Raw genomic sequence first — 14,698 nt, 5'->3', positions numbered from 1 at the left:
CAGATCCAGAGAGGTCAGAAATTCCCCTGACTGTACGGCCATTATCACCGAAAGCAATGTCTCCTTGTGAAAATGCTTCACTCGCAGATGATGGTTGATGCCTTTGAGATCCAGGATGGGATGAAACGAGCCCTCCTTCTTTGTGACAACAAAATAAATGGAATAACACCCCTTATTTTCTTGAGATGTGGGCACCGGGACCACAGCCCTCAGACTGAGGAATCTTGCCAATGTAATCTCCACTACCTGTTTCTTCTGCGGGGAGTGGCAGAGAGACTCTATGAACATGTTCCGAAGAACACTGCGAAACTCCATCACATATCCTTCTCGTATTACTTTCAGGACCCACTGATCTGATGTGATCTCGATCCCTTTCTGATAAAAAAAAGAGAGGCGACCCCCTATCTCCTGATCCCGGGGGTGGGTCAGCAAACCTTCATTGAGAGGTTTGGGAGGGTCCACCACCTGAGCTTGCGTCTTGTCTGGGATGAAAGGACTGAGACGAGTCCTATGAAAAGTCGCTCTTCTATAAGGTAAAAAATGCTTGGATCCTCTAGTACGACCTCACATGATAATGGAGCGCTGCGCCTGCTTCTTATCCTCCAGCAAACGAATTGGAGATTTGCCCCACTTACTGGCCAGTTTCTCCAACTCGCTGCCAAACAAAAGCGAGCCATTAGAGGGCAATTTAGTGAGATTAGCCTTGGAGGTCACATTGGCTGACCAATTTCTCAACCATAACTGATGCCTGCCCGTTACTTTCGAAGCCACCCCTCTGGCTGAAGTGCAGACCAAATCACATCCCACATCTGCCAAGAAGGCAGCAGTTGGTTCTATAACTGCTCTGGGATTTACTCTAGAATTATCAAGCTCCTGGGATAGAAGAAAATAAGAATGAGCCACCAAGGAACAACAAGAAGCAATCTGCAAGGTCATTGCCACGGCTTCAAATGCCTGCTTAAGGATAGCCTCAATCTTTCTACACTGAGCATCCTTCAAGGCCGCTCTTCCTTCCACAAGAATAGTGGTCCGCTTGGAGACTGCACACACAAGTGCATCTACCTTCGAAAAACGTAAGTGCTCTCTGGATCCAGAGGGTACAGGCCTTCCAAAATCTGACCCCCTTTGAAATTAGCCTCTGGGGCATCCCACTCAAGATCAATCAATTCCTGAATGGCTTCCAACATGGGGAAAAAACAAAAGGCTTTATGCAAAGAAACCAAAATGGGATTTCTCTTTGGCTCAGACGCTGAAATTGCCTCAGGAACTCCGAGCATCGTCAAGGTCTGGTAAATCAGAGCTAGCAGTTCATCTCTATGAAAAAACTGCAACATAGTTCTATTTGGTTCCAATCCAGAGGGAATTTCCCCATCCTCAAGAAAGGCAGGATCAGTGGCATCATCCGTGCCACCCGGATCTCCATCCATAGGACCCGCTGCCGTTCACTGAATACTCCGGTGCTTAACAGAAGGTCCAGGCAAGGTTTCCACCTGCGCCTCTGCTCTAGAAGCATGGGACAGGGCCGAGGATTGCGCCTGAAAAAAGGATTGCAACCCCTGGGAAAATTCTACCCATGAAAAAGTAGAAGCATGCAGACTGGGAGGTACCTGAGGAATACTCACTGAGCTACCTTCCCCTGCTGAGGAACAAGTTAGGGGAGTTCCAAAATCAGGCGCCCCACCTGAGGCGTCTTTACCCAGTCCCACATCTGCCTGGTATGAACCAGGTTTAGTGAAATTAGAGGAAGACAATTCATCCTGAGCCTCCAAACAGTGCCGGCACAAATCAGCGGGCACTCCTGGCTGAGATGCCCGAATATGACAAGCAGTGCAAAGAGAGAGATGCTTAGGCTTCTTAGGCACATACGCCATAATGGCCAGCAATGCGTTGAGTGGTGGCCGGAGGCATGCATCTATTTATTTATTTATTTATTTATTTATACGCTTTTATATACCAAAGTTTAGCTAGAGGCCTTCAATCCAGTTTACAGGTAAAACAACGAATTACAAGTGAAAAAACAACTGGTATAACAACTTAACTGGTATAACCATAGATATGGAAAGGTTATAACAACGGAAGCAAAATGGTTATAGCTAACAGCTTATATAGCAACAGATTGGGTTTATCGTCAGTTGTAAAGAGTTTAACTATCCGTAATAGTATTTAAATACTGTATCCGTAATAGTATGGGGTGTCGTTTGTGGTGTGAGTGATTAGCCGATCCCGTCTTTGAAGGCTTGTCTGAAGAGCCAGGTCTTGAGTGCTTTTTAAAAATATTTTAGTGTTGTTTTGTAATCTTAGGTGTTCTGGTAGTGAGTTCCAGAGGTGGGGTCCTGCAATTGAAATGACTCTGTTTCTTACAGTGGTAAGTTTGGTGTTTGAGATTGATGGTATGTCTAGTTATAGACATGGTATGTCTAGTTTTTGTTTTTTGTTTTAATTTTTTATTTATGCCTTATTTATAATACATCACAAAGAAAACTTTGCTTTCATATGAAAAAAAGTTACACACAGGAAAATTGTTAAACCTAAATATGAATAGGTAATAAGACTTTCATTCTTTTCCTAAAGAAACATGGGGGAGGGAGATATTAAGGCAAAAGAGGAGTATTCAATAGAAACTATTATTTTTACATGCTCTCTTTTAAACCATATCATTCATTTAAATAGGCGAGCTTTGACTTGTTGGGACAACAGTTCTGGCATTTAAGAACTCCCTTAATTGTTCTGGATTATAGAAAACAAAAGTATTCCCAGAGTACTTTATTACACACCTCGCCGGATATCTCAATATGAAATTTGCGCCCAGGGCCAAAGCCTCTGATCGCATTGTTAGGACATTTTTTCAGCGTAATTGAGTAACTCTAGAAAGATCAGGAAAAATGCGAATTAACCCACCCATATAAGGAACATTCATAGCTTTAAAATAATATCTCATTATTATTGCTCTATCATTCTCTGAAAAGAGAGACACACAATACCGGTCTTTCCACAATTTCAAACCCAGAGTTCTCTAAATAGTCTGTTAAGTTCTCAAATCCTCCAGTTTACCCCACTGGGGATATCTGTATCTGGCTTTGTCTTTGTCTCAAGAATAATATCTTTTTTAGGGCTGGTATTTGATCCTCTGGAATTTTCAGGATCTCTCTCAGGTACCTTTTAAAAGTTAATATGGGTATCTCACCAGTCGCTTTAGGAAAGTTCATGACTCTGATATTTAACTGTCTCAAGAAATTTTCCACTGACTCCAACCTCTGCTGGAAAATAGCTTGATTTTTCATACATTCAGCATTCACACCAGACAGTTGTTTTAAATCATTCCCAACCTGGGTCATGGCACTAGTTTGCTCTTCTACTTTCAATTTGATATTATTCTCTAACGCAAGAAATTTCTGTGAGTTTTCTTCTGTTTCTTGAGTATGTTCATTAAATACCTTTGTCATCCTCACTATCAAGTCCCAGAGCGATTCCATGGTTATCACTGCCGGTCTGAATATCTCCAGGGGGCTCTTCAAAACTCTTACTTCCTCCGTCTCTCCGGTTTCTGATGGAACTCTTTGCGGTTGGCCTTGGGAACTCTCTCCATTCCATACCAATCCTTCCGGAGTTCTGGAGGAGGTCGAGGATCTCTCCCGATCCAACGCAGCGGCGTTCTGGCCACCTGACAGAGGCGTCTGCATGAGCTCACTCACCAACGACTCTGCCATCCCGGTGCTGCTTGGAGGAGGTGCTTTCGGCTGTTCTCGCGGCTCTGGTGGGGTCAACGATATCTCCCCAGGCGACACCGTGCCTCCTCCTGCCAACTCGCCAGCGGGGCTCAGGACCCCAATATTTGATATGGGAGTCGCATACTGTGATATAATCCGCTGTCCTGAGGGAAGGAAGGGTTCAGGTGGGTATACCCTTACTTTCCCTTTTCTCTTATGGGGCATACCGATATCAAAAGTAATTTTTTTTCTGAAGAAATCTTGAGAATCCTCTGAGGCATCCTCGTATGCGACCGTTCAGGGAGCCATCTTGAATCTCCCTCACATTAGTTATAGTTTGTTTGTTGCTCTCATATTGCGTTGAGAGATGTGTTTCTGAATAATGTTGTTTAGGCATGTGCTTTCACTGTTGTGTATTGTACTGTGTATAATGGTTAGACTTTTATATTCAATTCTCTTTTCTACAGGTAACCAGTGTAAACTTTTTAGCACAGGAGTGATGTGGTCAGTTCTTTTGTGACCAGTGAGGATTCTGGCTGAGGTGTTCTATAGCAATTGGAGTGGTCATATGGTAGCTTTGGGTAGGCCTATCAGGAGTGAGTTGCAGTAGTCGAAGCTAGTGAATATGAGAGATTGTATCAACATGTATATTTGTATCAACTGAGGGAGACAAAGAAATTAATCAAGTTGGCAAAAAGTCAAGCAGAAGAGAGGATTGCCAAGGAGATAAAATATGGTGACAAAACATTTTTCAGATACATCAGCGAAAAGAGAAAGGTCCAAAGTGGTATAGTGAAATTGAAAGGTGGAAATGATCAATGTGTGGAGGGAGACGAAGAAATGGCAGAAATATTAAACGAATACTTCAGCTCTGTGTTCACTAAAGAAGACCCTGGAGAAGGACCATCTCTACACAACAAGAAACTGGAGGGAAGCGGAACAGAGGAAAATCCATTTACAGTAGATAATGTATGGGAAGAGCTAAAGAATCTGAAAGTGGACAAAGCCATGGGGCCTGATGGGATTCATCCAAGGATATTGAGGGAGCTCAGAGATGTGCTGGCGGGACCGCTGTGCGACCTGTTCAATAGATCCCTAGAAACGGGAGTGGTGCCGAGTGATTGGAGAAGAGCGGTGGTGGTCCCGCTTCACAAGAGTGGGAACAGAGAGGAGGCTGGTAACTACAGACCGGTTAGCCTCACTTCAGTGGTGGGAAAAGTAATGGAGTCACTGTTGAAAGAGAGAATAGTGAACTATCTACAGTCCGGAGAATTGATGGACCAGAGGCAGCATGGATTCACCAGAGGAAGATCCTGTCAGACAAATCTGATTGACTTTTTTGACTGGGTAACCAAGGAATTGGATAGAGGAAGAGCGCTCGATATCATATACTTGGATTTCAGCAAAGCTTTTGATACGGTTCCGCACAGGAGACTGGTGAATAAAACGAGAAGCTTGGGAGTGAGTGCCGAGGTGGTGACCTGGATTGCAAATTGGTTGACGGACAGAAGACAATGTGTGATGGTAAATGGAACCTTCTCTGAAGAGAGAGCGGTTTTAAGTGGTGTACCGCAAGGATCGGTGTTGGGACCGGTCCTGTTCAATATCTTTGTGAGCGACATTGCGGACGGGATAGAAGGTAAGGTTTGTCTTTTTGCGGATGACACTAAGATCTGCAACAGAGTGGACACGCCGGAAGGAGTGGAGAGAATGAGACGGGATCTAAGGAAACTGGAAGAGTGGTCGAAGATATGGCAGCTGAGATTCAATGCCAAGAAGTGCAAAGTCATGCATATGGGGAGTGGAAATCCAAATGAACTGTATTTAATGGGGGGGGGAAAGGCTGATGTGCACGGAGCAGGAGAGGGACCTTGGGGTGATGGTGTCTAATGATCTGAAGTCGGCGAAACAATGCGACAAGGCGATAGCTAAAGCCAGAAGAATGCTGGGCTGCATAGAGAGAGAAATATCGAGTAAGAAAAGGGAAGTGATTATTCCCTTGTACAGGTCCTTGGTGAGGCCTCACCTGGAGTACTGTGTTCAGTTCTGGAGACCGTACCTTCAAAAAGACAAAGACAAGATGGAGGCGGTACAGAGAAGGGCGACCAGGAAGGTGGAGGATCTTCATCGGATGACGTACGAGGAGAGATTGAAGAATCTAAATATGTACACCCTGGAGGAAAGGAGGAGCAGAGGTGATATGATACAGACTTTCAGATACTTGAAAGGTGTTAATGATCAAAAGACAACGACAAACCTTTTCCTAAGGAAAAAAATCAGCAGAACCAGGGGTCACGATTTGAAGCTCCAGGGAGGAAGATTCAGAACCAATGTCAGGAAGTATTTCTTCACGGAGAGGGTGGTGGATGCCTGGAATGCCCTTCCGGAGGATGTGGTGAAGACCAGAACTGTGAAGGACTTCAAAGGGGCGTGGGATAAACACTGTGGATCCATAAAGTCAAGAGGCTGCCAATGAAGAGTGGGTGACTCGCCAGAATGATGGCTACTGCCTGGAGTCAATACCCTTATTAAATAAACATACACAGGCTTGACTCCAACATCGCTCTAAGCTTCAACAGCAAGAGGAAATGTGGAAAAAAGGATTCACACTCACAAAGAGGGGAGTAGCTGGCTTGTTACGGCGGTTACTACCCCAAATCAAATAAGCCTGATACTTCACTTTCAATGCATATACAGCATAGTTCTCTGATTCAACGGCAGGGGAGAAGAAAAGAGGGTTCGCACTCACAAAGCGGGGAGTAGCTGGCTTGTTACGGCGGTTACTACCCCAAACCAAATGGGCCTGATACTTCACTTTCGATGCACATCCAGCATGGCTCTCTGCTTCAACGGCATGGGAGAAGACTTATACGTCACGCATATCCAGCATAGCTCCCTGCTTCAACGGCAGGGGAGAAGAAAAACAACCAATAAGGGCTAATAACATAGTCTGGGTAAAACAAATAAGCATGGGTGCAGCTTGCTTATTGCGGCGGCTACTACCCCAAACTAATCAAGCTAGATATTTCACTTGGATGCAGCTCCATCACTGCTCTCTACATTAAAGGTGGGGATGAAAGGGAAATAGAACCAAGAGCTAAGAGAAACAGATAAGTATGAGAGAAAATATGTGTGAAGCTTGCTGGGCAGACTAGATGGGCCATTTGGTCTTCTTCTGCCGTCATTTCTATGTTTCTATGTTTCTATATTGTAGAATTGTTCTGAATTCAGGGTGATACAGTAGTGATTTTAGGTGTTTGAGGATTAGTAATTTGTGGAAGCCTTCTTTGATTTTTTTGTAGTTAAGCTCTGGGTCTAACCATATTCCTAGATCTTTCACGTTGTCTTTTAATTTGATGTATGTGAAGTCAATTTGTATGGTGTGGTTCATGTTGATTCCGGAGTTTTTTCTTTCAAGCAGTATACACTCAGTTTTGTCCATGTTAAGACATAGTTTCATGTGGTTTAGCATGTTTCTTATGGTGTCAAGGTAGGTGGCCGAGAGTTTCAATGCGTTTTCAAGGGTGTTTGTTACGGGTATGATTAATTGGATATCGTCGGCGTACATGTAGTATGTGACGCCGAGACTCGTGAGGAGCTGGCAAAGAGGCAGTAAGTATATGTTAAACAGGGTGGCTGAAAGTGCAGATCCTTGAGGTACGCCTGTTCCAAGAGGTATGGCATCTGATGAGTGGTTGTTGATGTTTACTTTGAAGTATCTGTTTTTAAGGAAGGATGTGAACCAGTCGAGAGTTTTGCCGGTTATACCGATGTCAGCTAGTCTGGAGATTAAGCTTTTATGTTCAACCGTGTCAAATGCGGCGGAGAGGTTGAGTAGGATGAGGATGAATCTTTGACCATTATCGAAAACTCTTATAATTGTGTTTGATAAATTGAATAGTAAGGTTTCTGTGCTATGATTTTTTCTGAAACCGTGTTGGGTGGGGTGTAAGATGTTGTTTGTTTCGAGATGCTCATTGAGTTGTTTAAGTGCTGCTTTCTCCGTCAGTTTGGCAAAGAGGGGTAAGTTTGAGATTGGGTGGTAGTTGTTCAGTTCATCTGGATTGAGGTTCTTTTTTTATTACGGTTTAATTGTTGTAATTTTTAGTTTCTCAAAAGAAAACAAGAAAACCTTGTTGTTCTGCTCACCAATTCATCAACTCTTGTACCATCTTCTATTATTTGAATTATTTTATTTCAAGTTTATCACTATAAATAATTTCACCATCTTTTCACATGTTTACATTATACACTCACACATCATTCACACCATTCCTGTAAATCCCTACACTCCCCTAAACCTCCACTAAAAATACACCCATATATTTACACAATGTAAAACCACCCTCACTTATCTCATACCCAAAAACATTCCACTTATACACTTAATAAAGTTGTTCACTTAAAAAGTCCCATGTATATCAAACCTCCTTCTCATATATGAGTTCACATTTCTTCCTTGGCTCGTTATAGATATTTCTTCAAAAAGTCCCAGATAGTCAATTCCTCATTGTGGAAATATTCAAACACTGCTTCAACAGCCCAGTCCCAGATAGTCAATTCCTCTTAGTAGAAATGTTGGAAATTTTTAGTTTGTCAGGAAGTTCACCTTCTTCTAGAGATTTATTTATGATTGCCGTGATGGTTGGCGCAATAATTTGGGCTATTTCCTTTAAGGCACGAATTGGAATTATGTCGAGTTCATGATAGGCTGGGTTTAGGTTTCTTAATAGTTTCTCCGTTTTGGTAGTTGATATGGGTTCGAAGGTGGTCCAGGGTGTTATATTTTTGATGGTTAGTTGCTCATCTTAGTTAGTGGAATTGTTGATGTTCCCTGTTATTTTGCTGATTTTGTTTTTGAAAAACAGAGCAAGTTCTTGGCTTAGGTTTTTGGTTTGGGATGTGGGATTGTTGTTGTTGTCTGAAATTAAGTTGTTTACTATGTTGTAAAGTGATTTTGAGTTGTTAGCAGAGTTTTGGATTTTTTTACTGTAATAGTCTCGTTTAGTTTTGTTAATCAGCTTTTTATATATTGCCAGCTGTGTGCGATATCTTTCCAGGGTCAGAGGACATTTATTTTTTTCGCTAGTCTTTTTCTTTTTTCCTTAGGGTAGATTTGGTGTCTCTTAGTTGGGTGTTGAACCAAGGGTTTGACAAGAGTAAAACATCTAGCTGTTTTACTCCACTGTTTTCTTTTTTATATAGGTGCTCAAATAGCTGCCCAAAAATTATGCGTCAAACACTTAGGTGGCCAAAAATTAAGCGCATAGTAACACTTATGCGCATAGGTAAGCATGCAACCACTACGTGTTGCTTAACATGGGTGCTCAGACTATAAGGCCCTACTGTGCACTCAAAAACTGGGCGCACAACCTGGATGCACAGCGAGATGCACACGCTGGACCGACAAGCCTACCACGACATGCAGTGAAAAGCCTTGGAGCAGTGCCTAGCCTAAGGAGGCTACTCAATCCATCAGGTTGCCCACATCCCTAGACCTCCCACAGATCGGGACGAATGTTGGTCCGGTGTGCTGAGCACAGAGACTGGGGGGAGAAGGAAGCCCTGCACAACAAAAAACCTCTTGCTGAGTGTGTTTTTTTTCTTTTTTTTTTTTACTTACCAGAGACAGTCTCCAGCTGCTGGGGCAGAGGGCATGTGCTGTCACCTCTGCACTCAGCTTCCTGCACAAACTGTGTCCATGCCAGCTGAAAAACCAGCTACCGTACCAAGGAACTCATCTGAGGGACCATGGAAATTACCTCAGGAATTCTCAACTAGGGGAGGGATGATTTGGTATCACCATAGGAGAGAAGGGCGAATTTCATTCCTAAATTCTCCTTTTCTTTAAAATGAAGCAATCCCCAGTAGGGAGATGCACATCCACTATCTGCTGGAGAAGGAGAATACTGGCAGGCTGATGTCACTGCAGGGGTATATATACTGTGACGTCAGTTGTTTGTCTCCATCTGCTGGGAGAGGTGCATAACCCCACTTGTTCTGGATTCATCTGACTGGACGCTAAGAAACAACATTTGAAGGACGTAAACCGCTGAACATAGCTCTTAAGAACTTTGTATACATATCTATAGGCTTTTTGATAGCCTTCTCACTGCTTTATATAACCTAAGTAATTTGATTACATCCTTCCTCCAGTATATTATATTTATGTCTTGTAACCATAGCGACTGCTATATCTATGCTAACCTACTGTTGTCTGTTATTTTAAACACATTGTACTGCCTGTAATGTGCCTTGAACTCCCTGGCTGGAAAGGTGTGATAAAAATAAATGATGATGACTAAAGCTCTCAGAGAAGATGGTTCTAAATATCTGAAAAATCTGTTATTGACTTATGCCTCAACACAGGTGCTTCGCAGGTAAACAGCTATTGGCAATTCCTTCTTTTAAGAACTTATGCCCACAAGTTATGCATAACTAACCTCTCTTGTTAGTGCCGTGATGTGGAATACATGTCCGTTGGCCTTCAGAGAACAGCTGGACTTTTAGTTTTTAGGAGGAAAGTAAAACCCTTTTTAATTACCTAGGCATTTATTCTTGCTAATTAAGCTATCTTTATAAGCAGAACTTGATTAGTTGAGGATATTTTTCAGTTTCCTCTATAATATGACTCCTGCGACATATAGTCTTTCCTGTATTGGTTTGTTTTATGTTTTTCTTGATGGTTTAATGGTTACGGGTGAATTTTGATTGCTTCATGTTATTATCTTGTAATCTGCCTAGAACAACCTGTATTGTGTTTGGCAGTATAGAAAAAGTGTTAATAATTAAATACACAGAGTCCATGGTTATACAGACTCTCTCCCAATTTGGTCTGTCTAGTCTAATTATTTATATGGGTATAAATCTCTGACGACTTTCCACTCAACCTTGGCAACCTTAGGTTGCCTCTTAGCAACTGCTTTCTTCATCTAACAATCTATTTACTTCTTACAGAAGTACAGCCATGATGCTTCCTAGGAACACAAAAGCTTCATGCTTCCCTTACAGACATATTTCACCAGCATAGCTATATCATGGTACTTAAAAATAGAAATACAACTTCCTAGCACTTCAGCACCACATTACAACTAGTGCAGTCATCAGCTCTTATAAATAATCCAAACTGTTGTGTTAGCAATGGCTTGGGCCTTCAAAACAGGAATCTTTAGCATCTGCTGGGCCTTGTCCTACACATGAACAGAAATCACATTCAGACTTTCCCCCAGAATAAGTGGTATCCGAGCCTCAATGAATCGGCACTCAGGCACTGGGGTGTTATTTCTTTAGCTATCGCTCCAGTGGCAGTATGGGAACAATGATGATCATCACAGGAAGTGTGGGTAAAATGGTTTTTGAGCCTTCCTTAGACCCCAGCCTTTTTTTTAGGCATACATAAACTCTTTTAAGCAAGCACGTGCAAAAATAAAGAAAGAAGAAAGCAACCTGCCTTACCTGGCTGCCTTTCATTTCCATCTAGGGGATTCTCTGGAGCCTGCTGTTTACTCATCTCTCTAGAGTATGCTGTTTACTCATCCTCAACACATTGCTGGGACAAACACAGAATGATTAAGAGTGTTAATGCATTTGAACTGTATCCCAGGTCACTATGATTATTTATAACCAAAACAAGACAAATCCAAACATCCCATTTGACCCCCATGGTGACTTATGTCTATATAGTAACTTGTTGTAGAAATGAGTACATACATTTTGTGGCATGGCGCCCCCCTAGTGGCGGGTCCTTTGGGGTGACTTCTTGCTTGGAAGCTTATTCTCAAGGACCGCTGTAGCAGATTCCTTTGTAGCAGTGGCAGCACTGAAGCTTCTCTGGGAGGTGATGCTGATACTGGAACCCTTAGGCAAGGAGGCTTTATTGGTTAAAGTTACTTACAGGTCGATACAGTAACGTGCGGTTGAAGATTTCCCGTCTGTAACGTGCTGGGAGCGCACAATTCGGAAGCGTAAGGCGATCCAGCGATACAGTCTCCAGTTTCATGCGTCCTTAGCGCTTCTTAAAACAGACGCAAAACCTTTCCCGCACGCAGCATGTAAATGATATGTAAATGAAAGAATTAGCTATTCCCTCCGATACTGTGACGCGCGCTCCGACTATCGCTTTTTTTCCCTGCCGATTTGCCGCGCGTTTAATCTGTTAGTTTATCACCTACCCCTACCCCTACGTTAGAGGCAGGAGTAAGGGTAAGCGGCAAACTTTCCCCCAGCCCCGGCTCACCTGCCCTGGTCGCGTCCATGGGTGCTGGTCTCCGGGGTAGCCCCAGTCCTCTCCCTCCTCCCGAAGCAAAAAAAAAGCGAAAAAAAAAAATCCAATGCGGCCCCACTTCGGCAGCCCCCCTTCGGCGGAGACGGCAGTGTAAAGCGAGACGGACCACGGCGGACCTTCGGCGGAGATGGCACTGTAGAGCGAGACAGACCGCGGCGCAAGGAGAGGAGGAGAGAGAAGACGCAACTTACTCCAGCCAGCCAGCCCTCCTCCGGACAGCGGCTCCTCTGCCTCCCAGCTGCCGGCGAAGATAGACACCCGAATGGGTAGGCTCCTCGTGCAATTTGACCTCAAGGCGTGACGTCACGACGTTTGGCGTCACGGCATGCGACGTCACGCCTTGAGGTCAAATTGCATGAGGGGCCTACCCGTTCGGGCGTCTATCTTCGCCGGCAGCTGGGAGGCAGAGGAGCCGCTGTCCGGAGGAGGGCTGCCTGGAGTAAGTTGCATCTTCTCTCTCCTCCTCTCCTTGTGCCGCGGTCTGTCTCGCTTTACAGTGCCGTCTCCGCCGAAGGTCCGTCTCGGTAGGGGGGCTGCTGAAGGGGAGCTGCCGAAGTGGGGGCTGGCTGGAGTAAGTTGCGTCTTCTCTCCTTGCGCCGCAGCCCCCCCCCAGCTGGAGGCAGGAGAGGTCGCCCGATGTCCGGAGGGGGCTGCAAATGTAAGTCGCTTCGCGCTTTTCGCGCCCTGCTTCGGGAGGAGGGGAGGGGGAACTGGCACGGGGGAAGCCACGATGTCTGGAGAGGGGCTGCAAAAGTAAGTCGCCGAGCGTAGGATTGCCGTCCTCTCCCCTCTCTCTTGCAACTTTTTTTTTCACTTTTTTTTTTGCTTCGGGAGGAGGGGAGAGGGGACGGCAATCCCAGCTTTCTGGTATCTGTCATTTCAAATGACATTTGAAATGACAGATACCAGCGTGGCCGTGAAGTGTTAGGCCCGAGCACCCAGGTTACTGTATAGGCGCTCTATACAGTAAAATGGGTTGCGCGGGCCTAACGCTTCCCTAACACTTCGCAGACGCGGCATGCATTTGCATGCAATTAGAAGAGAGTATCGAGCGGTAGGTGAAGAGAACTGTGCGTGCGGGGAACGAGGGTGCGCCAGGCACTGCCGCACTCTTTCTACCGCGGCCTTAGAGTATCGACCTGTTAGACTGGGAGGCCCTCATTAAGATAGGAGGTTGGGACAGGTCTGTACTCGTTCCCTCTCTCATGCTAAAAGTAAGAATCACCTTCCAGTCATGGGACCTTTTGCCATAACTTAAAATGACATATTGCACACCCAGGGAAGAGCTTAATATAGTGCTCTGGAGTTTATTGACGCTAACCTCACAGAAGAGAAGTCACACACAATGTTCAAGTGTTGCCCAAAACACATTTCCACCTAATCAATGTGACCTTTGATTTCCTATCCTTTTAATCCAGTGATTCGTTAAAATAAAACAAGAAGCTTCTTTCTCTATGCTCTACTTTATTATACTTTATTATATATTATCCGTTCATTATTTCGATATGTTCCATGTAAACCACCTCCCCGGCGATAGTTATTTCTGTTAAATGTGAACCGGAGTGATATGTATTGTATACAGGAACTTCCGGTATATAAAAACCAAAAATAAATAAATAAATAAATACTGTGCTTTCCTTCAACATGCTTATAGGCAATGCAGGTTTAAGACAATGGTGACTCTTAATTCTCCCAGATATAAAGTAGTGCTGGAAAAACCCCATCAGAAGAAGGGCTCCCTAGGTCAGCTCCGTAGCCTTAATTACAATTCTCAACAGCTGTCATAGTGTATTACAATAACCCTTTTTACACAGCTACTAGCTTATAGTTACTGTTAACCCCCACAACAATTACTTTTCTTCATAGTAATTCCTGCTTGGTTTCCAACAAAAATAAGTGCTCTCAGCATTTAAAATAAAACCTTCTACCTTTACTCTTTCAGTAATAGACTTAGCAACTCTAACCCATAACACCCTGCCCCCAACACTTCCAGGGGCTGACTACCAGGGCATCTGGGAAATGTAGTTTTCCTTTACTTCCTGCTAAGGAACCTTCACACCTGAAGGAAAAAAACACCTAAAGCTTTACAGCGCAGAGACTCACCACTGGATCAATCACCACAATTTCCTGCTGTAGAAAATATTCCAGTATCAGGAGTGCAGTTGTGAGAAATGACTTTAAATGTTGCCATCTCAGTAATTAAGCCAGTTATTAAAAATCTTTTTCTTTAAAATGACTTTTAAACATTGCTAAAGAAAACTTCCCTTTCTAGATGCCTTTGCCCAGAATATGCCTGGAGAGCAGCCAGTTAGGGGCCTCTTCCTGACAAAGCATAAAGTGAAAGCATAAGGTTAGAACTAACTCCCCTTCTCCCTTTAAAGTTCTGCTTCTGTGCAAATTGGCTTCTTGCAAGATAAGATATTGTAGCCCTGCCATTTAGCATGTACAAAGACCTGCCAGACACTGATAAGCATCAGGGGATGGAAGTAAGGGGCCCCTCCTAGTTGCAAAGGAAGAGATAACTAAAAGGGGTGGAACAAGCAAGAAAGTGCTTTTCAGTGTGGTCAAAAAGGGGGAAGTAAAACCAGGGCTTCAGCCAGCAAAAAGAGTATGAATTCCTTGTTGAGATTCTGTGGGGGTGTGCCTACTATATGTATGTCACCCCATTTGCATGTGTTCATGTAAAGATCTTTTATAATGATTTCAC

The 14,698-nt window shown here is 43.8% G+C and overlaps 1 protein-coding gene across 1 annotated transcript in view; it reads right to left on the bottom strand.

Annotated features, from left to right (window-relative positions):
- The window catches only part of ATP8B3 (ATPase phospholipid transporting 8B3), an 84,647-nt gene extending 73,079 nt beyond the window's left edge, over positions 1-11,568 (bottom strand). Inside the window, exons 1-2 of the mRNA XM_029614130.1 lie at positions 11,418-11,568; positions 11,163-11,256 (exon numbers count right to left, since the gene is read on the bottom strand). Of these exons, the coding sequence (XP_029469990.1) occupies positions 11,163-11,217 (55 nt within the window). The 5' untranslated portion in view covers positions 11,218-11,256; positions 11,418-11,568. The remainder of the gene's footprint in view (positions 1-11,162; positions 11,257-11,417) is intronic.
- Positions 11,569-14,698: the final 3,130 nt, after the last annotated feature.

This window comes from Rhinatrema bivittatum, chromosome 8, assembly GCF_901001135.1.
Source record: "Rhinatrema bivittatum chromosome 8, aRhiBiv1.1, whole genome shotgun sequence".
Taxonomy (NCBI): Eukaryota; Metazoa; Chordata; class Amphibia; order Gymnophiona; family Rhinatrematidae; genus Rhinatrema; species Rhinatrema bivittatum.
The sequence above is the reverse complement of the archived record's forward strand: the minus strand, read 5'-3'. Positions and strand labels throughout refer to the sequence as shown.